This window comes from Onychostoma macrolepis, chromosome 21, assembly GCF_012432095.1.
Source record: "Onychostoma macrolepis isolate SWU-2019 chromosome 21, ASM1243209v1, whole genome shotgun sequence".
NCBI lineage: Eukaryota > Metazoa > Chordata > Actinopteri > Cypriniformes > Cyprinidae > Onychostoma > Onychostoma macrolepis.
The window spans coordinates 28,092,850-28,120,493 of NC_081175.1; the positions used below are offsets into that span (position 1 = coordinate 28,092,850).

The 27,644-nt window shown below is 37.7% G+C and overlaps 2 protein-coding genes and 2 long non-coding RNA genes across 7 annotated transcripts in view; 1 reads left to right on the forward strand and 3 right to left on the reverse strand.

Annotated features, from left to right (window-relative positions):
• The window catches only part of LOC131529321 (gastrula zinc finger protein XlCGF8.2DB-like), a 65,211-nt gene that overhangs the window by 36,501 nt on the left and 1,066 nt on the right, over window positions 1-27,644 (forward strand). The gene's annotated exons all lie outside the window — the stretch shown is intronic.
• Window positions 2,745-5,162, reverse strand: LOC131529325 (uncharacterized). 2 transcript variants are annotated; one of them, XR_009268059.1, is made up of 4 exons: window positions 4,882-5,162; window positions 4,508-4,640; window positions 4,258-4,315; window positions 2,745-4,147 (listed from the first exon to the last, which is right to left on the reverse strand). It is a non-coding gene; the product is annotated as an uncharacterized LOC131529325 (long non-coding RNA). The 2 variants fall into 2 exon arrangements; XR_009268058.1 differs by having other exon boundaries at window positions 4,508-4,673.
• LOC131529324 (uncharacterized) lies at window positions 6,549-8,121 on the reverse strand. Its single transcript, XR_009268057.1, has 4 exons — window positions 7,912-8,121; window positions 7,330-7,588; window positions 7,153-7,217; window positions 6,549-7,071 (listed from the first exon to the last, which is right to left on the reverse strand). It is a non-coding gene; the product is annotated as an uncharacterized LOC131529324 (long non-coding RNA).
• LOC131529318 (gastrula zinc finger protein XlCGF57.1-like) lies at window positions 14,206-26,379 on the reverse strand. Of its 3 annotated transcripts, none has more exons than XM_058758967.1 (4): window positions 26,053-26,379; window positions 25,827-25,900; window positions 24,500-25,138; window positions 14,206-19,964 (listed from the first exon to the last, which is right to left on the reverse strand). In XM_058758967.1, the coding sequence occupies exons 2-4, from the start codon at window positions 25,855-25,857 to the stop codon at window positions 18,643-18,645; spliced, it is 1,992 nt and encodes a 663-aa protein (XP_058614950.1). In that variant the 5' UTR covers window positions 25,858-25,900; window positions 26,053-26,379; the 3' UTR covers window positions 14,206-18,642. The 3 variants fall into 3 exon arrangements, with proteins under 3 accessions (XP_058614950.1, XP_058614951.1, XP_058614952.1); XM_058758968.1 differs by having other exon boundaries at window positions 26,015-26,379; XM_058758969.1 differs by lacking the exon at window positions 25,827-25,900.

Genomic DNA, 27,644 nt, shown 5'->3' on the forward strand with positions numbered 1-27,644 from the left:
GCTCCACAAATAAACTCGCCTGTCCCATGTAATTTTCAACCGATTTATGAATAAGACCGGAAAATAACCGCTCCACTTCACATATTGTCCAATGAAATTTGAACTTCTTGTGCCAGATCATGATTTGTTGGTGCAGCTACATGAGTAATGGGCATTGATGAAATATTTATTATTATAAAATAGGCTATTAGAATTTTTAATTAAATCGACACACTAGCTTTGATTTTTGATGAAAAATGTTTAAAATATTGTTTGGTTTATTTTTTCCTTCCGTCGACCCATAGGCACTCACTGAAAGAGAGTTTCTGAACAGACTGTAGAATATCAGTCATCAAGCAAAACGCACGCAACCCGTATCTAGCCTCAGATTGACAGATATGTAAAAAATAAACAGGAATTTTCCAACTTTTGAGCAATTAGTTACTGTTTTGTACAAATTGTCATGTTAATTAGAATTCAAATGCATTTAGTTTTTGCTAATATCATTGCTATTTGTCCGAGAGGGGCTCGAGCCCCCAAAGCCCCCCTTCTGCACGTGCCTGCTAAACTACAGCCTACTACACTGTAATTATGAAACAAAGCCACATATTTGTACTAGACAAGTGTGCAATTACTGTGGATAAAAAATTATATTTTGAACCCCATGTGGATTTACACAACTTGATAAAGTCAACAAGTGTTACGTTGTGCCCCGCTCTCCCCACCAGAATATAATGAGTATAAACTGATTATAAATTGATCCATTGTCATTTGAGATGTAGGAAAATGTTGGAATAAGTAAAATTATTTATTTGCAAAATAAATCTCTGTGCCAGTGATGAAGCTTCCCGACAAGCGGATTCACAGCAGCTTTGGCGTCTCGGCTGCATTGCTGTGACTCGTCGGGATTGTAGAGCATTCTCAGTGGTTTGCTGGCATGCATACAGGTGATTTCATGCGCGAGATAAAGCTGTCAGCGAAGTGCTCAGAAAAATATGCTGTTGTTGCCAGATCTGCAAATCTGGGGTGCGTTTCCCAAAAGCATCGTTAGCCAACCATGGTCGCAAGTTCCGTCGTTACCAGCATAGTTCAACGAGTCGGTGTTTCCCGAAACCATAGTTCAAACGAACATTCGCAATCAGCGTCACAAACTTGCGTGGTTGGAACTGCAGCCCTCCACCTGTGGTTAGAAGCATACTTTCTTGTTAATAAGATATATGGGCTTAAATAAATATACTCTTGGGCACAACAAGCAAGCTAACATGCAGTACTATCTGTATCTTCCATTCTATCTAAATATAAAATGCATTTTAATTATGTATTTTTGTAAGTGCCGTTTTTGAAAAGTGCGCATGTGCATAAATGCCTAAGGGAACCCCCGAGTGTGACGTAAGAGGGAACTCGCGATGAATCAAACATCAAATAAAGCAAAATGACAGGGACCAAAAAATAGTAAATCAGTCAGTAGGTGCCATGTTCAATACAGCAGAGATCTCTAATCAGTTAAATAACAGAAGTTATTCCTCCAACACATGCGCGTGACGTCATTACCAATGGACCTATGTTGTTGAACCAATGTGGTTCAAATGACGGAGATGCGACTGTGTTCGGGAAACAGTCGTGACTAGCTATTGCGTTTCCAAAACAATGCATCGTACTATGGTGGTTAATCAGCGAGTTACGTCGTTGTTCGGGAAACGCACCCCAGATCAGCAAAACTAACTCGACTAAATAATCAAAAGAAAAAAAAAACATCGTACGTGCTTTCTCACGCAAAGCTAATTTTGCGTGAGAAATCATTTAAACACATCTTCTTAGATTTTTGGTCATTGACAGTGTTGAAGATATAGGTTGGCAACATGCCCGAGTAAACGAATACACTGATTAAAAATGTACATGTTAAATTTTTACCAAACTGAAGATTTTAGGCTATTATAGTTCCCTTTATTTGCTTTATGCTTGTGTCGCTTACAGTTAAAGTCCTTCTCTGATATTATTGTTGTTTGCAATGTTAGATGCCATGTTTTTTTTTTTTTATATTTTGGTATTTTGCATAACAGATATGTGTGTGTGTGTGTGTGTGTGTGTGATTCACATTCCTAAATATTTTATCATATAAACATTTGTCTTAGCCTTCTTCTCCCAGGTAGGAACATGTTCAAGCAGGTGATATATGGACGTCACTCAATGTTAGACAAGCAGGCATATTCCATTAGGCTACTGTATCCAGAATTGTTTGCTTCAGGGGAATTTTTCTCATTTTACTGGATGTGTCTGTTCTCGCTCTTTCTTTGCATGTCTCTTTGCAAAATGTTCTTGATTTACACGTAGCATAACACTACAAATAAAAATAAAGCCTACTGCAAGTGTCAGAACTCAAAACTAATCCTCTGGTTTAAAATACGAATAACTTTTTCTACCCTTCTAAAATGCTGGGATTTGAATCAGGAAAACCATAACATCACGAATTAGTGATTTCTGCATTTTTGTCAAAACTCCCGTTTTCAAGAGAGTTCCATTTGTAATGCTCATTTGTCATTTCATATACAAAGATGTTAGCCAATCACAACAGTGGACGTTTGCCACCACCTGCAGATTTAATTCTAGATGGTGCCATTGTCTTTTTCCACCTTTTCAACCTTTTTCAACCTAAATCTGGCTGCAACCATTAATTATATTATTCATTGGGAGAAATATGAATATGAGACCACATAAACATTGAAGCATTTAGTTATGTGTACCAAAGCAATACTGGAACCATGAGGAAATGATGGTAAGATTTTATTTTTGGCTGAATAATCAGATAGTTGCGGTCCTCAGCCTCACTTTGTGATTTGGTGAATAATTTAAACAGTTTGTTTTTGTACTGATAATAAATAATGATAATTTAATAAAGAAATTATCAGCTGTAGAATTATCAGATATTTCATCCTTTATCACTGTCATGAAGCATGCAATCAGTGAGAAATAACAACACATTTTTCTAAAAAGTAAGCTATTTATTTATAGCTGTCATCAGTTTTTTTTTTTTTTTATAGCAAAGACTCTCTGTGACACATACTTCTCTAAAAGGCTTAAAATCAGATTTATGATAAAGTATAGAAACATACACTAGTTACACGTGATGTGTGTTATCATCAACAGACCGGAAAACTTTCTGTCTTTAATCACGTGACCTGTAAAAAAGAGCATTTGTCATATTTGATACTTCATCCTGTGGCACTACACATCAATTTACAGCAGTTGTATTTTACATCTTTACAACAAAGTTACACATTTATGAAAAAATTCTAAAGCAGATTGTACATACAGTATACACAATATTTACATATACACAATAATTTTGAATACATGTAAGGTGGGACCAGTGAACATTCCCGGTGGGCAATAAAATAAAATAAAATAAGAAAGAGAAAAAAAGACAAGTAAACAGTCAGTAATAAAAGAAGAACAATTAATGAACAAATTACGAGCGATAGTGCAAATAAATACAATTGAACAAGGATACAAATGAAAGAAAACTGTGCTTTTAGCTGTGCAGCAGTAGTTTTCAGGTATGAAATACTATAATGATAAATTAAATATAGCTTAATCCTTATTAAAGGTATAAATAAATTAAGTCAATATTAATGCAAAGCATTTGTTTTTTTCCCAATAAACATTAATGACAACAAGACAGCAGCAGGTTTACGAAGCTGTTGTCTCTGGTTTTTCTCCCAACTTACACTCTTTAAGACATTTTATTGTAACTCAGTTAAGATCAGTTCAGTAATAATGTCTGATATGTGCTCTCTGTGTGCACAGAAAACAGCGAAAACACTGTTAAAATAAAAAATAAAAAAACTACGGAAAATATACTAGTAATATTCAATTTTCTGCTAAGACATTATCCATTAATTTTACAGACATTTCCATTAACCCTAAAACACAATTCAATGACATGCAAAATAAAACACCTGTAAAAAATCAATATGGAAAATTCCTTTGCTGTAAACAGTAAACTGACAAGACTTACATGCTTTCTACTTTCTAAATAAACATGTGGATTTTTAATACCAAGCTGCCGAAACAGCTCCTGATTGGATGGAGCCAGGCCTCTATTCCAGCTCAATTTGAAGAAATGTGAGAGATTCATAGAGGTTTGTCTGGTTGGTGTTCAGATGATCTGCTGGAGATTTGAGCAACTGAAGATCAGCTAAATTCTCAGTAACGTTAAAGAAAAACAACTTCAATCATTTCAAACTTAGTCTGTCTCTGTAAATAAACTGCATCACTCACCTCGTCTTTGATTCTGATACATCAAAATGTCTCTCTGGTCTGTCTGCATCATGAGACACTGAAAACACACAAAAAATAATACTGCTTTATCCTTAGGCTATATAGATTTTAAGTGCTTTATCACTTACTGAACAAGTTACTCCAGTGATAGACACATCGCAAAAAGTGACTTAATATATCACTATTTGTGATTTCTGTGCAAGTCCTAAATCTATTCATCAAGGATTCATCAGGACTATTAAATACTCACAGTTCGGAGTCGCAATAAGTTCCATACTGTTCCTTTTAACAATATTCTCCGCATTTGCTGGTTTTGATCCTCTGGCTTGTGAATGTTCATCCCTCCTCCTCTTCATTTGTCTCCTCTAATTTTTCCTTCTTTTCTGTGTTTTGCCGAACAAACTGCAGTAAATAAACTGCGAGGCATTGTTTTGTTTTAGTTTTTTTCTCTGAACATTAGGCTACATAAAAATTTCAGTCTTTCAGATATCAACACATAAACAATAAATATGTCGAAAGGTTCCTGCATCACTTTAAGAAGACGCCACAGCTTTACAAATCTTAAAAATTAAATTAAAAAAAAGCAATTACTAAAAAGCAATTACTAAATACAATGAAACTTACAAATAAGCACCGTATTATTAGCTTTAAGATCCACGACGATGAATTAAAGCAATGTCCACAGAAACACACTTTTTTCGTCTGAATCCAGCAGAGCACGTTTAATCTGTAGCAAAAAAAAAAAAATGTTTACACCCTCCTTCAATAGTAGCCTACTTAATTTGGGACGTCCCATAACGTGTTCAAAAACTGGCATATTTCTTAAAGATATTTATCTGTTCAGTAGCCGCATAACAATCCTGTTTTTTCTTCTTCTTGTTTTTCTTTTTGTAGGTCACGTGCTGTTCTCCGGCGCGTAGTAAACAGGGACATAAACCCAACACAAACACCCCCCCCGACACGCCCCGCCCCGCCCCGCCCCGCCCAACAACCCAATCATTATTGCATTTTTGATAGACCTTTGACAACAGTTTCATGTCACCTAATGTCTTTATTTATAGCCTATGGTAGCCAACATATTCATAATGTGAAGTTTTTTTTTATTATTATGTTTAACAAACAATTACACAAGTGCTGGGTGTCTTTATCACGCATCACTTTATTTTAATATTAATCGATCCAGATTCTGAAAGAAAACTCTGCTGTTGCTGTAGTAACGGACCTTTCATGCACATTTGATTGACAGATAAACTGCACGCTCTTATATTAGTGTTGTTTTTTATTATGTGGATATTTTAGCTACCGGTTTGATTTGTACATTCAGTTGAACAACATTAATTTAAAGTTAAAGACTGTCCGCGGCGACTCAGGACGCATGCTGCTGCACCACAGTGTGCCACTTACATAGTTTACCATAAAATCCACATTATATTTGTCCCAAATTATTGTTAATGTTCATAATGACTTTATCCTATGCTGGAAGATTGTGTATCTTTCAGCACAATGTTTGTCTTTCTGTCTGTATCTAATAGCCATAGGTCGCGCTTTCTCTTTCCATTTGCTCTGTTTTGTCAAACACCGTCCTTCAAACTCATCGATGCACCTTTGTTAATTCCTGAAGAGGGCTTTTATATTTACTGTTTTAGACTGCTGTCTTGAATTGGGTGCAATCCCTGTGAGTTGTTCTAAACGCGGCGCTGCGCTTCTCGTCCGGTGTCCTCCCGTGTATTAAATGCGCGTCCTTGAAAGCGTGCAGTTTTCTAACGTATTTACTTTAACTTCTTAAGTATGTGTCAATGGTATGACCTTTCAGATGCGTCTGAAATGACAAAAACATATACATATATTTAATTGTTGGATCAAAATTATTGCTAAGGACGGTTTGGTAGACGCTGGATATTGGTAGGGACACCAGATTTCCAATACACTCCATTATGTGTGATTTATAAGCGTTTTGAAAAGTGGGGACATGGGGTAATGTCCTGAAAAGTCACCTTCTCCTTGTAATACCTGTCATACCCTTGTCATTATACACATTTATGTCCCTTATTTGTCACAAAACGCGCGCGCACACACAGTCTGGTTTGCTATTTTTTTGTCAAGTTGTATCATCTTAGGTTTTAATGTAGGCTACGTTCAATAAAACAGACATGAGTTTGCTCTGAAATTAACTTCTGCCATCTAGTGGTTGAATGTGAAAATAACAGTTTTGTTTTCATGTTCTTATCTTTGCTTATTTCATTACAACACTTGTAAATAACTTAGAAAACTAACTCTTAAAGTAGGCTACTGTATTTTTTATTGGTTGTATTCTATAGACCAGCAGGAACATTCTGACAGTACAATGTAAACCTCCTGAAAGTATAGCAAAAGTTCAATTATATATTTTCTTCATATAGCTGCTCAAATTTTGGAACATTCTGCTGGAGGTGTAAATCAACTGACACATTTTTATAATTGTATAATATTTATTGTGCACTGATGCAGTGCAAAAACACCATCAACAAAAAATAAAATAATAAACACAGAAATTAGCAAATTATACAATGGCCAAAATGACTAAGAACATAGACACTTGTTCACGTACATTGACACTTACATGACCTCTCATAAATAATTTTTCTGTAAAAATAATACAGACATTAATTTGGTTCAAGCAACTCAATGGGATCATAGTGCACTTGAATAAGACACTCAAGTAGATAATTGGATGCGTTTCAGGTTTAAAAAAAAACACCTTTGTATTCCAGTCTCATTGTGAATCATTGACTGAAATGGACTTGATGAACATTCTGCCAGTTTAACTGCAGCTTCCTAAAGAGAAAACACAATATCAGGATTTATACTGTGATTTATAGATTTATTCCCTTTATGCATGAGTTGGGAATTTCTTACTTCATCTTTGAATTTCTCTGTCACATCAGAACAACACTATGCAGGTCTGTCTTGATCAAGAGAAACTAGAAGACATGAAGACAAACATCAGTTTGGAACCAATGCTCTCAACTCTTATAATCATTAACATCCACATCATGAGATACATGATATTATATAATATGTATGTTTTCTTACAAGTTGGTCGAAATCTGTCAGAGCTGTTCGTCTGGTGCACTTTTAAATGTTCTCTAAATCCACAGGCATTTTCTTTCCCTTCCTTCTCTGTTTTTTCCTTCTGTGCAGGTTTGACTTCATCTCTCAGTGCACTCTCCTTTTTCTGCATTTCATTCTTTTCAGTTGCATTTTCAACTGACATTTCTTTTTGTTTTCTTGTCATTTTACTGTCTGTATGTTACAAAACTCACTTCTTATTTCAGAGTTTCAGAAGAGAGATCTGCAGGAGATATAAAAACATACTAATTAAACATGTAATTCTGACTGAACAAACAAATGATAGAATACACTGTAGTCCAAAAGTTTGAGACCACATTGAAAATCTGAGATTTTTTTGTTAACCTTTTTGTTTTGTTTTTTAGTTAGTTTTATTTGTTAACAATCAATAAAAGCAACCCAAAAGCATCGCAACGAACAACACAGACTTTAACTTTTCACTCAAATTTTGAAAGTTAGTAATTAAAAAAAAAAAAATGTGCAAAATTGTAATTTGTATCAGGAAATGCAATTCAGTTTCATATATTTGACAGCATTCACACTCACCTGAATCCACATCTCAAAACCTGTGAGTTGAGAGACCTCTAAATATTCTTATTTTATTGCTATTAGTATTCCTACTTCTTTTTTATGTATTTATTTATTTATTTAAATCGGTGGAGAAACATCGAATTCCTGCTATCCAGTAATCGCAGCAAAGATCATCTGATTCAACCAGGAAGTTACAGAAAGTATTTAGCACACAGCCCCAGTGACGCATGAAGCGACTGGAGATCATTCATGAACTGGTCTAGCTGCTTTTATATGCTTTCTTTTTATATCAACCTGGTCTTCGTTCATATTTTACAATTACAGGTGTCGCAGTTAATCTTTAAACAAAGTTCAAATAAATTCCTCAATGCTTGAGCAAGTAAAACTTTTTTCCAAAGTGATGGAAGGAAATCACAGTATGACAATAAACATTGCAAATTGTAGTTTGTTTACATGACGTGTGGAGCATTATATGGTCAAATTGTTATTGTGAGTATTTTTAATGGCAATTAAGTGTCTAAAACGTCACAAATACCAGATCCAAGGGAGCATCTTCTTTAACTCATGTCCAAGAAGCTCATTTAACATTCTTCAACACTAAACTACCAACATAAGCCAACAACATTATGTTTGTGCTTGGTTGTAATACAAATGGTTTGTTGAAATGTAAATATCATAGGCTGAGGGGATCCACCTTGTGGGGTTAAGAGTTGTAAAACCAACTCTAGATTACTCCATTATGCTCTATAAATATCTCCACTGTGTGTGCGAAGTCAGGTGTTCAGTAAAGGAGATCAAGTAAACATGCATGAACTCATCCAAAAAATGTTGATATAGTGTTACTCAGATCACATAATGCTTAACAGTGTCTGAATGAAAGTTTTTTTTTTTACTTGTGAGCCTCTTTTTATGCTAGGCTATGCATTAAAGGTAAATGTGTGTTAAATTAAAACTAAAAACTAAAAAATGTAACTTAAAAAAGTTGACTGAATAGTGATCACTAATTAACTCAGACAGTGACGAATGACACTATGATGACACTTATTTGAAAAAATAATGCATCACATTTTCCTTATCACTAAACCCAGCAGGCCTGGGTTCCTGTGCGCCGATCGAGTCACCAAACAGTTCCTGTGAACTCTGATTTAGGTACTTCACAAGTGTTTGCAAAGTCTATACAAAATGTAAAAAGGAAAGTTGTAAATCAAGGTATTTTAAAAATAGGAAATGGGGGTTCATTCAGACAGTAAATCAATCAAGAACAATTTGGGTCAAGTCAAGCCAAAGGGTCTCTTTGGTGGACATTTGAATATACGAAGTATAATATCAAAAAGTGATCAAATTCATCATCTTTTATTAGACTCTAATTTAGATTTTCTTTGTTTATCTGAGACATGGCTTCATGAAAATTCTCCGTCTGCAGCATTAGAAGTACCTGGTTTTAAATTGTATAGGAGAGATAGAGTTGGTTCTAAGGGAGGTGGAGTTATGATTTATGTGAAAACTGGCATCCAGTGTAATGAAATTGCCTGGGCAAAATTGCATAAATTTGGAATGTATTGGTCTGAACCTTATACTATCACCACAGATGTCTTTTGTATTAATTGTAATTTATCGTCCACCATCTTCTAATATTAGTTTTTATGAAAACTTGAAACAATTACTAAAACGGTGTGATTTCAACAAAGAAGTTATTATTATGGGAGATTTTAATATTAATTGGGACGATAAAACTGTTAGAAAGAATCTCAGACAGATAACTGATCACTTCGATTTGAAGCAAATGATTAATGGGCCTACAAGAATAACTAACTCGACAAGGTCTTAAATTTATTTAATTTTTAGTAACCGAGCAGAGAGAATTTAAAAACTTTTAATATGTTAACAGGCCTTTCTGACCACAATTTGATTTTAGTGGCCAGAAAATGATCTAGCAAGAGATTCAGTTAATTCGTAAGGAAATATGATTCTTATGGCATTCCAAAACGCAAACTAGATGACTTCAGAAGGGCGGTCCATCAGATTGAATGGGATGATTTATTAATCGGAAAAGATCAGGATGAAGACAGACGAATATTCTCCAAAAAATTTGAGAGTACTATTAAAGATTTCAGTTGTAAATTTAATCCTAAAAATAAAAAACATACTGTCCCTTGGATGAATTCAGATATTTTAGAATGAATGAAAAACGGGATCTTGCTTTAAAAACTGCAAATAGATCAAAGTTTACTCATGATAGACAACATTTTGTTACGTTATGGAACAAGGTGGTAAAGACCCTGAGAAAAGCAAAGGCTGATTTTTTCCTGAGAATAATTAATAAGGCTAGAGGTAATTCTAAAACAATCTGGAATAAGTCCCCAGGAGTTAATGAAAAAAAATATTTTTTACCATTTTTGTAATTTGTACTATTGATGATGTGTGGTTTGATATTTGCATTGTTATATGTATAAAAGGTTTTTTATTTATTTATATATATTTTTTTTTGGACTAAGATACTAGTATTAGCCACACCTACATATTAACCAGCTGTCTTGGATAAACAAAAAGAACACCTGTTTGAGCAATTGATGTGTGTCCTGAAGAAGGCTTTGTGCCGAAACGCATAGATCTACTTTTAACTATTTGTAATGATTTAAGCCCAGCACATTAAAGGCTTTTTATCTTACCCCGTGAGTGCCTTGGAAGTATTTCGTCTACATAATACAATCTGGAATAAATTGATCTACTTAAACGGTGATAAAAGAAAAGATAGGTCATCACTTGAATTGATGGTTAACGGGAAGCTGACTAACAATCCAGCTGATGTAGCCGAAGCACTTAATTATTACTTTGTTGACTCGGTAGTCACAATTGCACAACATTTCTCCCCTAAGTGTACAGAAGTTTATCCAGTTAATACAGTGGAACAAGCCCTCATTCTAAGGGCAGTCTCTGAATCAGACGTCATAAGAACAATCATATCTCTTAAACCATCCAGAACAAAGGATATATTTGGTATGGATGTGGTAATGCTTAAAGAGCTTAGTGAGTCGTTAGTTAATCCTATCACTAAAATGATCAATCTTTCAGTTTCTCAGGGGATGTTCCCCTGTGCTTGGAAGTCATCTGTTATTGTGCCTATATTCAAAATTGGCGATCCTCACTCAGCTAGTAATTACAGACCTATTAGTATTTTACCTATTGTCTCAAAGGTTGCAGAGAAATCGATGGCTGCACAAATTACTAATTATTTAAATAATAGTTGTTTTGCTTTACATCCAATGCAGTTTGGCTTCAGTGCAAACTATTCAACGGAGATGGCAAATTGCTACTTCACTGAAAAAGTCAAGTCTCTATTGGATAAAGGAGGGGTCATCGAGGCTGTGTTTCTTGACCTCAGGAAGGCCTTTGACACCGTAAACCACAGAATTCTTATTTCTAAATTATTAAGTTTTAATTTCTCTCCACATACTTTAAGATGGATTGAATCATACTTGTCAGGTCGCACATAGTATGTTAGTATACAAGTCATATATAAGTCAGCTCCCCTAAGTATATCCACTGGTGTTCCACAAGGATCTATTCTGGGTCCTTTACTTTTTACGTTGTACATCAATGATCTTCCATCCGTCTGACCTAACACTAACATTCAAATGTATGCTGATGAGACTGTCATTTATATACATGGAAGTAGTGTGTCACAAGTTGCAAATGAACTTACAGAATCCCTGGTTCATGTTACAGCTTGGCTAGAACAATGCTGCTTACAGTTAAACATCTCTAAAACAGTGTGTATGTTCATTACCAAAACTAAGAGTTTAAGTGTAGTGCCAGATGTATTTGTATCAGGGGAAAGATTACAAGTTGTATCTGAATATAAGTACCTTGGCGCAGGTTAAAAAGGTCTGTAACCGGAACAATTTAGCTTATCAAATTTTAGATTTATTTGTGATTATATGTCGTCTGAGGCCGCTTTGATGTATATGCATTCCATGATTATTTCTCATATTACTTACTGTTTAACTACTTGGTCGCAAGCTAGTATTACTACTCTGAAACCATTAGAGTCTTTGCATAAACAATCACTAAAAACTCTTGATAAGTAATCAGTTCAGTTTCATCATTGTTCAATATTAAAAAAAAATACAATTTGCAAAGCTGGGATAACTTGATCAAATATGTACATATTTGTCTGCTGTTTAAGACTATGACTAACAGTTTGTGAATATTAGAACAACTGCTCACTGATCTACAAGGGGTGGGGAAAGAGGGGACTGTATTATTCCTGTCAAAAGGTGTAAATTCAGTCAGTCTGTATTTTCAATCAAAGCTGCAAGGCAATGGAACTCCATCCCATCAACAATTAGAACGATTACATACTTTTGGTTCTTTTCAGTCTCATCTTAAAAAATGGTTACTGACAACTCAGCATTGTCAACATTAGTATTGCATTCTTGACAATAGACTTCCTTGTGCTAATTGCTCTTGGCTATGTTGCCTTCTCCTGTTGCCATCTCTCTCTCTCTCTCTCCTTTCCCTCAAATGTTTACTTTGTTTTAGATAATTTACTTATATTTTGTATATTAGTAGCGATTTTGTTTGTGTGTGAATTTATGTTTCTGTAAAGAAAAAAAAAATTCTTTTTTTTTTTCTTTTCTCTCTCTCTCCATATGATGTGTATATGTGTGATGCTCTGTCTTTGTTTTTAGGGTGACCTTTTAACATTCTGTCAAGGGTCTACAGATGAAAAATAGCCTTTTGGGCTAATTCTGGCACATTTACAGTTATGTTTATTAATGTGCATTGCCCCTGTAAATAAATAAATGTAATATGTTGACTTTAGACTCCATGTAAGTGAATGAAGACAAGCAGCATCAGTTTCAAAAACCTCATCGTTTCACCAGTGAAGACGGAAACGCAGTCATTTCACAGAATGAAAAGAATTTCACACAGAAAAAAAGCTGGATCAAACGATCTTCCACCTGCACTTAGAGTGGAAAGAGTTTCATTCAGAAAGGACACATAAATGATCACATGAGAGTGGAGAAAAACCGTTCACATGCTCTCAGTGTGGACAGAGTTTCAAGTGCAAAAGCTCACTTAAAAATCATCAGCTCTCTCACACTGGAGTGAGATCAGTCAGCTGTGATCAGTGTGATAAAACATTTGTTTTTCATCATGCGTAAGAACACATCTTAAAGTTCATGTTGCTGTGAAACCTCACTTTTGCTCTTTTTGTGGAAAGAGTTTTACACATCTGCAAACTTTACAAGTTCATGAGAGTATTCATACTGGTGTGAGACGTCATATGTGCTTTGACTGTGTAAAGACCTTTATTACATCTGGCAACTTAAAAAAACACCAGAGGATTCACAGAGAAACCTTACAAGTGCTCACACACTGTGGAACGAGTTTCGCTGATTCACTTGAAAAAACATGAGAGAATTCATACGGGAGAAAAGCCGTACCAGTGCTCTTCAAGTGAGAGGAGATTCACTAATGTATTATTTCACGAGTTCACACTTACATATATTTAGCACGAGTAACGTAATGCGTATTTGGCGAGTATGGTAATACGTTGTTGGCGTGCTGTCCTGGGGAAGGGCTCCGAGCTCGGGAATTGCCCGAACCCAGAGTATCCCCCCTACTGTGTAGTGAACTTTGGTGATAATGGTGGAGAAGGGGTGGTGGAGGGATGCTGATTAGCCGTCAAATGAAAGGAGGTATGTCAGCTGTATTTGTACCCTTGTGTTGATTAGCCTGATGGCGTACCACTTGTGTCTAATTAGGCTAAGTATCTGACGTGCTCCTCCCGAACTTTGTTAATAAAACATCATGTAATCTACAGGCTCATAAGAAAAAGCATTGCATCTAAGTGAGCAATGGATAAATATACTTCAGATTTAGTAACAACAGCTAATTCTTTTACCAAAAAATGATGTTTTTTATATTTATATTTAGAGAGGGTGATTCTTCTCATAATATGGACTCTGACACACAAAAATACACACTGAGAAAAGATCAAATTGCTCAGGAAAAGTGAATGTGACATGTGCAATTTTGCAGTGAAATACCTTTTACAAATGCTGCTAGTTAAAAGAGGCCTATGTATAAAATTTAAGATCATACAAGGCCGTAACCAGGGCATAAAATATGGTGATAAAATATGACAAGAACTCAAGAGTTAAACTGTGTCAGAACAAATGAATCTTGATAATGTCAGATAACTTTGATATTCTATCAAAGCGCGTTTCTTTATTTGTTTGTGTTGTGAGCATTTGCACACTGTCAAACTGATGAAGATGTTTTCTTGATTTGCTGGTGCTTTTTCTGTTTGCATGTGTTTTCTGAAGTTGCAGCGCGTTGAGCTCTCTCGGCCACCGTAGGATTTTACCGCCTTGCTGAGAGACATTATATAGCAGTTCAGTATTGAAACTAATTTATTAATAAAAGTTTAATAAAAGTATGTATGTACACATAGAATTGGTCCCCTCCAATATTCAAGACATGGTTACGGCCTTGAGATCATACATTATATGCAAAAAAAATGTTTTATGCAGATTTTGTGTGGTCTGTCCTTGCATGAAGTTATGATTATAGTTTGTCAGTGCCACAGATGTTCCTCTAGATGTCGCCATTTGTTTTCATTTTTAGCCACTGGAGTTGGATGAATCTATTGTGATTCATGAAACAAGGCAACTGTGTATCAGATTGTGATTTTATTTTCACTGAGAAAAATCTAAATCGGACAACTTAAATGCATTGTATTAATAATATTCATTCAGTTCAGCAAGATTTTAAACTCGATTTACCCTGTTGGAAAAAAACAGCATGCTGGTTAGGTAGGTTTTGAAGCATGGATGCTGGTTTAATCTGGTACTTTGCTGCTTTAAGCTGGTCCTAAAATGGTCGGACCAGTTTAGGACCAGTTTAAACCAGCATCCAAGATTCAAAACCTACCTAACCGTCCTGGTGTTTTCAACCGGGTGGCATCGGTGGTTCAACCACAATTTTATGAAGCTAAGAAATTACTTTTTGTATGCAAAGAAAACAAAAATAACGACTTTATTCAACAATTTGTCTCCTCTGTGTCACCCTATAGCAACATTTTGGAGAGTATCCTGAACGTAAACAATGCTGTTCTGTGTCAGCTGCTCCACGCGGATACGTTTTCGTTGTTTACACTTTGATTTGAACGAAAACAACATATCCGCGGGGCTGACACAGAACAGCATATGTTGTTTACATTTAGTGTATACTGATGTCACATGAATTATTTTACGATGTCCTTGCTACATTTCTGGACCTTGATCTTGGTAATTACATTATGGGAGGGTCAGAGAGCTCTCAGAATTCATCTAAAATATCTTAACTTGTGTTCCGAAGACGAACGGAGGTTTGGAACAACATGAGGGTGAGTAATTAATGACAGAATTTTCATTTTGGGTGAACTATCTCTTTAAGTATACAGAATTATTCTGATGATGAGACACAGAATCTGCTTCAAACTAAAAATCTATATATTAAGTTTACTCAATTCAAGTTTATTTGTTTAGCGCTTTTACGATACATATCGTTGCAAAGCAGCTTTACAGGAAATTAAGTTATTGTAGAAACATAATATATTTAACTTATGGCAAAATTTGGTAATTCTGTATATTGTCTGAGGGTTGGCATCCTCTGAGAGGTTGGCATCATCTCTTCTCAGGTGTTTGGTCATCTCAGATCATTTAAGGGTTGAATCCAGACTGAAGCTTCTGTAATTCCTAGTTACCACGGGATGTTAATCCCGCGGCAAAAACAGAGAAACAAATAGAGACATAATTAGCGTAGCTGCTGTTCCATCCAAGAAAAAATTAAGCTAAAGAATAATAATGTGCATTTGAGCAGATATAACTGCAGTACAAGATTATATATGATGCATTATGTGAATGCTTGGCTAAAGAGAGGTGTCTTTAATCTAGATTTAAACAGAGAGAGTGTGTCTGAACCCCGAAAGTTATCAGGAAGGCTATTCCAGAGTTTGGGAGCCAAATGTGAAAAAGCTCCTCCTTTAGTGGACTTTGCTATCGTAGGTACTACCAAAAGTCCAGAGTTTTGCAACCTTAGGGAACGTGTTGGGTTGTAGCGTGGTAGAAGACTTAGGTATGCAGGAGCTAAATCATTTAGGGCCTTATAGGCAAGTAATAATATTTTGTAACTGATACGGAACTTAATAGAGAGCCAGTGCAGAGACCGTAAAATTGGGATAATGTGATGATATTTTTTTGACCTGGTAAGGACTCTAGCCGCTGCATTTTGGACTACCTGTAGCTTGTTTATTGAAGATGCAGGACAACCAGCTAGCAGTGCATTACAATAGTCCAGTCTAGAGGTCATGAATGCATGAATTAGCTTTTCAGGTAACACGTTTCGTAGCTTGGCAATGTTTCTAAGATGGAAGAATGCTGTTTTTGTAACATTGGAAATATAATTTTCAAAAGACAAGTTGCTGTCTAATATAACACCCAGATTTTTGACTGTAGAGGAAGTAACAGTATATCCGTCTAGTTGCAAATTGTAATCCAAGAGATTCTGTGTACTGTTTTTTGGTCCAATAAGTAATATCTCTGTCTTATCTGAATTTAATATCACATTTTCACATTTTTAACACACTCTGTTAGCTTAGATAATTTAGAAGTTTCATCTGGTCTTGTTATATATAGATATATAGTTGAGTATCCTCAGTATAACAATGGAAACTAATCCCGTATTTTCTAATAATATTACCAAGGGGCAACATGTATATTGAAAATAGCAGAGGACCTAGGGCAGATCCTTGTGGTACTCCATACTTTACTGGTGATAATTGAGATGACTCCCCGTTTAAATAAACAAAGTGGTAGCGAACTGACAGGTAGGATCTAAACCATCTTAAAGCCTGCCCTTGAATACCCCTATAGTTTTGTAATCGATCTATGAGTATGTCATCACTTTTTTACTCAAAGTTTACTTAATCATTGACCAGTAAAAGTTCACCACTTAGCTGCTTTGCCACAGACACTGCATGTTCATTTCATTCAGGTTTCATAACCAGTTTAATCTTCTCTCATATTCTAAACAAATTTGAACTGAAAAACGTGTAGTGCAATTTTAGTTTTATTAGTATTGTATTTCAAACAGTAGAGCATGATGCACATGATTAAACATGTAATTGCATGTGGTTCTTCTGTAAGGGTAACCCCTTGATTTCATGTAAACTAGTATGTCTCATAAAAATGTACAGTCTCTTTTATTAAATGCAAAAAAAAAAGTAATATTCTATGTTCAAAATGTGATTCTACATTCTTTCAATGCATAATTTATATTTGAGCTATAGTGTGCACAATTAATGAAAATAAATGAACTCCTCAAATAAACAAACAAACAACAACAAAACATCTCTTCATATACAGCAACACACTAGTTTCAAAAACTAATACTGGCCTTGCCAAAATGTCCTTTGTCAAATAATCAAACTTCACTCATTTTAGCAAATGACCCACTTATAAATCACTCTATTGAAACAAATTCCGGCAATTTTTATGTGTTTGGAATATAATTCACTGTATTAATTAAGAAACGTAGCAAATTGCTGTATTATTATGTTAAGTTTCGAAAAGAGTAGCCTATGCAAACGTGCAAATTGATCTGTAATATTTTGGTGGTTTTTGTGTCTGAAAGAGAAAAGAATTCATGTAATTTCAAAGTAGTCGTCATTGAATGTAATATTGTGCCACTTAGTGCTGTCAAATGATTAATCGCGATTAATTGCATCCAAAATAAAAGTTTTTGTTTATATATGTGTGTGTGTGTGTGTGTACTGTGTATATTTATTATGTATATATAAATTTATATTATATATAAATATATTTAATATATAAACATAACATATTTCTCTTAAATATATATGTGCATGTGTGTGTATTTATATATACTTAATAAATATACACAGTACACACATATATATTATGTACACAAAAACTTTTATTTTGGATGCGATTAATCGCAATTAATCGTTTGACAGCACTAGTGCCAAAGCAATGATAATGATCCTCAGTTTAGTCACATAGACTGCTGTTGATCACTGTGTGAAGAGTTTTGAAAAAGTGACCAAAGTATTGAGAAATGGGTTGTAGTGGGAAAAAACAAAAACATCTCGGATATATTGGTTGGATTATAAAAGTATTATTAATACAATGCATAAGTTGTCCGATGTAGATTTCTCCCAATAAAAATAAAAATCACAGTTCACATCAGTTGACTCGTTTCATAAATCATGAACCAGCTAGTTGAAATTAAAATAGCGACATCGAGGAACATCTGTGGCACTGACAAATTATTGTCATAACTTCATATTTAAAATCTGCTTAAAAACTTTAAAAATTTTACCAAACTGTTTGTCAAAAGGTATAACCATACAATGTGTAATCTTAAAACTTCTACTTTAACTGCTACTAGATAGCATCTGTCAAAGACTGCTGAATTGCCAGAGACGATTCCCTTTTCCTGAGCAATTTGATCTTCTCTCAGTGTGCATTTAGAGTCCATATGAGAAGAATCACTTTTGAAATATAAATAGAAAAATATCTGGTGCCATTAAAAGAATGCTCTTAAAAATATTTTTTTTTATTGTTTTGTATTTCTCAGATTTTCAAACTTGGATTACATTTTTTCAGATAATACCAATTTTTGATTAATCTGAATATTGAATTATTTACTTGAAAGTGATGGATCTGAATGTGACTAAGACAACTGTGGGCAATGCTTTTTCTTATGTTTTATTAGAGTAAATGAGCGGGTGAAATCCTTCCCACATGAAGAGCACTGGTATGGCTTTTCTCCAGTATGAATTCTCTCATGTGTTTTCAAGGTTGATGAATCAGCGAAGCTCTTTCCACAGTGTGAGCACTTGTACGGTTTCTCTCCAGTGTGAATCCTCTGGTGTTTTTTTATGTCACTAGATGTAAGAAAGGTCTTGCCACAGTCAGAGCACACATAAGGTCTCACACCAGTATGAATACTCTGATGAACTTGTAAACTGTACGGTTGTGTAAAACTCTTTCCACAAAAAGTGCAAAAGTGACGCTTCACACCAGCATGAAGTTTAAGATGTTTTTTTAAGTATGATGCGAAAACAAACGTTTTATCACACTGATCACAGCTGAATGATCTCACTCCGGAGTGAGAGAGCTGATGTTTTTTCAGGACAACTTTGGACTTAAAACTCATTCCACAATGAGTGCATGTGAACGGTCTTTCTCCCGTGTGAATTCTCATGTGCACATTAAGTTCTCCTTTCACAAAGAAACCCTTTCCACACTGAGTGCATGTATAAGGCCGCTCTCCAGTGTGATATCTCATGTGTCTCTTAAACTTTGATTTCTGACCGAAACTCTTTCCACACAGAGTGCATGTGAACGGACTTTCTCCAGTATGAATTTTCATGTGCACATTTAGTTCTTCTTTGACAAAGAAACCCTTTTCACACTGAGTGCATGTATAATGCTTCTCTCTAGTGTGAACTCTCATGTGTCTGTTACGGTTTGATTTCTGACAGAAACTCTTTCCACACTGAGTACATGTATAAGGCTTCTCTCCAGTGTGATATCTCATGTGTCCATTAAAATCTGATTTCTTACCAAAACACTTTCCACACAGAGTGCATGTGAACGGTCTTTCTCCAGTATGAATTCTCATGTGCACATTTAGTTCTTCTTTGAAAAAGAAACCCTTTTCACACTGAGTGCAAGTATAAGGCTTCTCTCCAGTGTGAGATCTCATGTGTCTGTTACGGTTTGATTTCTGACTGAAACTCTTTCCACACTGAGTGCATGTATAAGGCTTCTCTCCAGTGTGAGATCTCATGTGAACATTAAAATCTGATTTCCGACCGAAACTCTTCCCACACTGAGTGCATGTGAAGGATCCTTTGGCTCCAGTTTTTCCAGCTTGTTTTTGTGTGAAATCCTGTTCAGTCTGTGAAATGACTGCATTTCCATCTTCATTTTTAAAATGATGAGGTTTTTCAAACTGATGCTGCTTGTCTTCCTTCAGTCCCATCGAATCTAAAAATCAGCATATTAATTATCCATACTTCAATTAAACAAGGACAGATTAGAAACATAAAACATATATAAATGAACCCTTAATACAAATCTAGTGGGTCTACTAGTATCTATCTATCTGTATCTATCTATCTATCTATCTACAGTCAAACACTCTGGTTACTCACGTAACCTCGGTTCCCTTGCTTTGCGTCGTCATAAACCCCTGTTTACTCTGTTACTGAAGCCAGATTGGTTAACGTTTGTGTAACTGCAGAAACCAATGGCGCTTGAGCCCGCCAAAGCGGGGAGCCGACTTGCTATATAAGTCGGCCCAGAGCGCCATTTAATCAGAATCAACAACTGAAGCGACAGCCATCGATTCGCATGTTACGCAACGCTCGTTCCCTTTTCTCAGGGAACCGAGGTTACGTAAGTAACCAGAACGTTCCATATCGAAAGGTAACTCCTGTTGCATCCATTGACGACTGTTTTGGGAACGCATCCAGTAACGCTGTGCTATAAGCAGAACCAGAACTAAGCCTGCTCCGCAAGCTCAGCTCAGGCACACTCAGTGTGGGCCCTGTGAGTCCGAGCTGTAAAGAGACCCGAGTGGGATCTGGGGTCTGCTTGTCATAAGCCTTTCCCTCCCGAAGGGCAGATAGCAGATAGTACCTGCATCTGCAGGGCAGGGACGTCCAAACTGTAGAATCGAATAAAGGTAGACGTCGACGACCAGCCGGCAGCCGCACAAATCTCCCCAATAGAGATTCCGCTGGACTAGTCACCCACTTACTTGACGGACGCTAGGGCCAAAAGCAGAGCGGTTTTGAGCGTCATGACCCTTAAGCCAGCTGTTTGAAGTGGCTCGAAGGGAGGGCCCTTGAAGGCCCCGGGGACTATAGATAAGTCCCAGGTCAGTACAGTCTATAGGGCGAGAAGGATTTAACCGCGAGCACCTTTAAGGAATTTAACTTACAATTTAAGTCGACGAGACTCCCGTCGAGCGGCCAGACATGAAGGCACCACAGTTCCGGCTGGGGATGCAAAATCTTGCCCTGCGCTTGCAAGAGAAGATCTCTCCTCAGTGGTATTGACCACGGTGCTGCAGACAGCAACTGGATCATCTCTGGGAACCAAACTTGGTTCCTCCAGAGGGGGGCCACGAGGAGGAGAGAGCATTTTGTTTCTCTGATTCGCCTGATAACCTGGGGTAGCAGGGCGATCGGAGGGAATGCATACAGACGGGTGTTGGGCCAGTTGTGGGCCAGAGCATCCCGATGCTTTGAGAAATAGGTTGGGCAGTGACAGTTGTCTTCAGAAGCGAAGAGGTCGACCTCTGCCTTGCCGAAAACTGACCAAATCATCTGAACCGTCTGGTGATGTAGTCTCCATTCCCCCGGAGCTACATTGTCTCTTGACAACATATCCGCTCCTTGGTTCAGTCTGCCCGGCAAATGAACCGCTCGTAGTGAGAGGAATTCTTTCTGTGCCCAAAGTAGGAGCCATCGAGTCACCCTGTGAAGGGGATGTGACCTGAGGCTGCCTTGATGGTTGATGTAGGCCACCACCGTTGTGTTGTCCGACCGGACTAGGACGTGATGTCCCTTTAAGGCTGGCAGGAAGGCCATCATTTCGAGGCCGTTGATATGCAGGTGTCACTCGTGGGTCATCCAGGAGCCGTACGCCAGATTGCCCTCGTGCAGAGTGCCCCAGCCTGAGCTGGAAGCGTCTGTCTTGACTACCTTCCTTCTGGAGGTCGTCCCCAGCTGAACGCCTGACTGAAACAGGCGAGAAGTTGTCCAAGGGGCCACAGCTTTGAGGCAGAGGCGGGTTACCTTGACATGAGTGCAGCCCAGGCGCCAGGAATGGGATGGAACGCGGGCTTTTAGCCAATATTGGAGGAGCCGCATATGCAGCAGGCCCAGAGGAATGACTAAGGAGGCAGCGGCCATGGGGCCGAGCATCCTCTGAAATGGTTTGAGGGGACGCGAGGTCCCCAGCTTGAAAGATGTCGCTGCTCGCTGGATAGTCAGGGAGCGTTCCGGCGTAACCCAAGCCCGCATTTGCACAGAGTCTATGACTGTTCCCAGAAAGGACGCTCATTGTCTGGGAAACAGAAAACTCTTGAATGGGTTGATTTTCAACCCTAAGCGCTCTAGGTGGTTGAGTAATAATGACCTGTAAGCGATCGATTGCCATTCTGAGTTGGCTAGCATCAGCCAGTCGTCGAGGTAGTTCAATATGCGGATTCCCATCTGCCTCAGAGGGGAAATAGCCGTGTCCACGCACTTCGTAAAAGTGCAGGAGGCCAGGGACAGTCCAAACGGAAGGACTGTGTACTGATAGGCCATTCCCTCAAACGCAAATCTCAAGAACGGTCTGTGACGGGGCGCTATTTGGATGTGAAAGTAAGCATCTTTCAAATCCACAGACAGGAACCAGTCCTCGGGCCGAATTTGCGTGAGGATCTGCTTCAATGTTAACATTCTGAACGGCCGTTGCATGAGAGCTCTATTCAGAAGTCTGAGATCGAGAATCGGTCTGAGCCCACCATCTTTTTTGGGAACGAGGAAGTAGCAGCTGTAAAAGCCTGACTCGCTGTCCGCTAAGGGGACCGTTTCCACGGCACCCTTTGCAAGCAATGTGTGCACTTCGGCTCGGAGAACATGAGATTCGTTGTCCTGCACGAAGGTCTGCACCAAGCCTCTGAATGGAGGCGGCCTGCAAACGAACTGGAGCGAGTAACCTCATTCTATGGTTTTTAGAACCCAACTCGACACACCTGGGATGGCTTTCCAAGCCAGCAGCCAGAAGGCAGAAGATTCTATTTTTAGAACATCTTCGTCGAGGGCAGCTCGCCGTGAGGGGAGCTGGCCTTCCTGAGTGTTTTTGTCTTTAGTAATGACTGTTCGCTGCCCGAAGGGGGAGAGCAGACATGTACGAGAGGCTTTACTGATGACAGTTCGCCGCCAACAGGGGAGAACTGACATGTGTGAGCGGTAGTTTGGGGCACACACTGAATTGACAGGACGTGCCTTGTTAAAACACCTCCACCACTCAGAGGCATTCGAAGGGGTGGGGAATAACTGCGAGCTGTCTTTGAGGGAATTCCAGCATCTGCGAGAATTATCCCTCTCCTCTTCCTCTCCACACACAGATTAGGACGGCTTCTGAGGCCCAGGATCCAGCGTTACGCAAGGGCACGGCCCCTGAAGCTTGGGGAAGGGGTACCTCTTCGCCGATCTGGGGCGCTGCTGAAGCCCCGGCTCCAGCTTTTGCGAGAGCTGAGGCTGCGCTGGTTTTGTAGGCTGCTGAGTGCATGCTGGCTTGGGGTGCCATGAAACAGCTGGAGCACTTAGGCAGGAAATGATGCAGCGCTTGCGACGTCTTCTGTGCCTCGGTGAAGCGCTCCGTAAAGCCGTCCACAGCCGGACCGAAGAGTCCTTTGGGCGAAACCGGGGAATCAAGGAAGGTCATTTTCTCAGCGTCCCTGATGTCCGTTAGCTTCAGCACCACCAGGTTGGCCATGGCCTTGCCCACCACCTGCATCGTTGCCTTGGTAGCGTGCAGGGCCATATCCGTGGCCAATCGGAGCTCCGAGAACGCACCGTGACGTCCTAGTCATGGAGAAGTTTGGCCTGAAACACTTGGAGCACAACCATAGTATGCAGGGCTGAACTCGCCTGGCCAGCCGCCGCATAGGCTCTGTTGGCGGATTTGATCCTTTGAAGGATGCCTTGCCGTCTTCAGTCCATGGCTCGTCGGCGGAAGCAGGTGTGCAGCCACCGTCTCCTCGAAAGGGGGGAGCTTGGAATACCCCTTTTCCTCAGCGCCGTTAACAATGGTGAGAGCTGCTGCAGTAGAAGGGTTCACATGCGCCGAGTAAGGAGCTCACGTAAGCGAGCAGAGTCAGCGAAGAGATGGTCTCGTCACTGTAGGAGAAGATTCTGCTTAAATGGCGCTCTGGACCGACTTATATAGCAAGTAGCTCAAGGCTCAAGCGCCATTGGTTTCTGCAGTTACACAAACGTTAACCAATCTGGCTTCAGTAACAGAGTAAACAGGAGTTTCCCCAAAGCAGTCGTCAATGACGGCGCAACGGGAGTTACCTTTCGATAGGGAACCAAAAATTATTCAGACACCAGATATATATATATATATATATATATATTTTTTTTTTTTTTTTACTAGCGGGTGCAGGACACTATAGTTCATTTATGTAAGCTAGGATAACAAAATAAAGTAAACTCTGACATATTATACCCAAAAATTCTTTATACAGTGGACTACAAGTAAAATTTATAAAAAATTGGGACCAAAAATTTGATTTGAGACTTTGACCTGACCATGTTTTGTTACATACCTCTCTATCAAAGTTATCTGCGAATAAACTGTGATAATGTGAGAAATGTTGAAGGTGTCTGAATAAATTTTGTTTTGATCTTTACATATATATATTTTTTTTTTTTTTTGGTTTGTTTTGTTTTGTTTTTTTCAGTTTTCATCTTAATGTTCCTCATCAGTCATTATAGATAATGAAGGAAAACACCAACCTGTTTGTTGAACACTCATGTGCACATTTAGTTCTTCTTTGACGAAGAAGCCCTTCCCAGACTGAGGGCAAGTATAAGGCTTCTCTCCAGTGTGAGATCTCATGTGTCTGTTACGGTTTGATTTCTGACTGAAACCCTTTCCACACTGAGTGCATGTATAAGGCTTCTCTCCAGTGTGAACTGTCATGTGTCTTTTAAACTTTGATTTCTCACTGAAACTCTTTCCACACAGAATGCATGTGAAGGGACTCTCTCCAGTATGAATTATCATGTGCACATTTAGGTCTTCTTTGACGAAGAAACCCTTTCCAGACTGAATGCAAGTATAAGGCTTCTCTCTAGTGTGAGATCTCATGTGTCTGTTACGGTTTGATTTCTGACTGAAACCCTTTCCACACTGAGTGCATGTATAAGGCTTCTCTCCAGTGTGAACGGTCATGTGTCTTTTAAACTTTGATTTCTCACTGAAACTCTTCCCACACTGAGTGCATGTGAAAGATCCATTGGCTCCAGTTTTTCCAGCTTGTTTTTGTGTGAAATTCTGTTCAGTCTGTGAAATGACTGCATTTCCATCTTCCTTTTTAAAATGTTGAGGTTTTTCAAACTGATGCTGCTTGTCTTCCTTCAGTCCCATCGAATCTAAAATCAACATAGGCCTATTAATTTCCCAAACTTCAAATAAATAATGACAAATTAGAAACAAAACAAAATATAAGTTAACCCTTAACTTAGTACAAATCTAGTTTGTCTACTAGAATCTAGTTTTAGATGCATTTTATATAGTCAAACCAAAATTTATTCAGACACCTTCAACATTTCTCACATAATCACAGTTTATTCGCTATAGTTTAGAAAATGGTAATAAAATATGACAAGAACTCAAGAGTTAAACTGTGTCAGAACAAATTTAGCTTGATAATGTCAGATAACTATAGAAAGGTATGTAACAAAACACAAAATGTCAAATCAAATTTTTGGTCCCAAAATGTTAAGTTTTTCTGGTAGTCCACTGTATGAAGAATTTTTGGGTATACAATTTCACAGTTAACTTTATTTTGTTATCCTCACTTACATAAATGAACTAGTGTCCTGCACCCACTTGTAAAAAAATAAAATAAAATAAAATAAAAAATACAAAAAAAAGAATGGTGCTGAATTATTAAAATCTGGTATTAAAATCTGCATGGTGTCTGAATAATTTTTGGTTAGACTGTGTGTGTGTGTGTATATATATATATATATGTGTGTGTATATGTGTGTGTGTGTGTGTGTGTGTGTGTGTGTGTGTCAGTTTTTATCTGAAGGATATATGAAGGAAAACACAAACCTGTTTTTTCCTCTGTATCTTCCTCTCTCATTCTACAGAATTCTTCACCGCAAGAACTGAATAAAACAGTACGCCTACAAAAATACGCATTAACGTCTAATCTATAAATACTTTCTCCACTAGAATATTATAACATACTCAGCGAATTTCGCAAAATACTTGTTATAACGAACAGTAGACAAACATACACATCTTATGCCTTTTCGGGGGTGCTGAATACACTTACAAAACCGTCTTTCCGTGAACGAGTTCTGATCAGTCGTGATGAAGCGTGACTCTCTGGAACCTTTAGCCAAAAAAAGCGTAACAATGTTGCCGCTGCTGCTTTGGCTGTACGCAGGGAAGGAGACCAAAGCCGCTTTTTGAATGGATTCCAATGGAGGATAGGCTTCACTACGCTGAATAAACAGCTTTTGTTAGGTAACAGCTTATCAATTAATGAATCGACATCCTATCCTCTTCAATCCTTTTGCCATTAAACGATAGTCTCGTTTGGGATGAGCTAAATCTGCGCAGAACTGGTCACCGCAAGATGCATGCCGCGCAGGGTTGCCAGGTTTTCACTACAAAGCCCGTCCAAAATTGCTGTCGCGTTTCGAGGGCTCCCCCTGTAAAAAACGCGTTCCGGGGTAAAATACACGTTTTTTTGGAGGGGTTCCCCTGGTATAATTCCCATTCCAGAGGCTATAAGTAAGCTATCACGTTATTGCCCAGTCAGCAAATTTCCTTTGGCGCGGATCTGGCCCATATCAACAGCTAAAATGTGGCCCAGATTAGTTCGTGTTCACCAGCCCAAAACTGGTCCACATCTTTTTAGCCAGAACTGAACCATAACCCAACCCAGAGTGAGCCAAATAATAAAAACAGATGTGGCTGGTATATGGACCTTATATGGTATTCTTATAGGCTATGTTTATAGTAGAATTTTAAAAACAGAATTACAATACATAACAGAAGTGTGCTATTTTGTAAATGTCAGATGAGTGAATAAATGTGCAAAAATGTATACTTTTAGTAAGTCTCGCCAGTCTTTCTCACTCATAGTCTGTCAGGAAAAAGAAGAGAAAAAAGAACATTAGTAATTCATAATTAGTATCATACGTTAGATATTATTTGAAGACAAGCACATATATGAGTGTAAATCAGCTCTGCACACATTATTTTCTACCACCCAAGATATAAGTGCTACTGTGAGGCCCTTTTTAAATTAGGAAAATTTTAGCTACTTTAATAACAGGCAATTTTATAATATTTTTATAATAATAATATGCATAATATTAATTAAAACATTAGGGGTGCAATGGTACCTCAGTATCAAACATTTTTGGTCCAGCAGGTTTTTTATTTTATTTTATTTTTTAAATAAACTCAATTATAATTACAAATTTTCTTAAGGATAAAATATCTATCTCTTGCTTCTCTTTCTGTAGGTTTTGGCAGCCTTTTAAAATAGCCTATGCCTCAGATTTCTTGTCAAATCTATTTGTAGCCTATGCACAGTCGCAAAGCTCTTTCTCGTTTTAGATGTGTTTTGTGTGCTCTGTCGCAGCATTCACGCTGAAAACAGTATATAATTTGATACTGAATGCATACTTTAATTTGCATAAAATCAAGGGCTTTATCAACTGGATAGTAAGCTAATAAATCATTCTTTTAAAACTTTTGTCTAAAGGTTCAATAAATTGTTACATAAAAATATAAAAACATTTTTGACTGTTATTTCATATGTCAAGCTTTACAGAAGATTTTGTGTAGTCTTGACTCTTGATCCTCAGAATAACTTGAAAGTGTTTCAATATGAAGTTGTGGTCAGTGCCA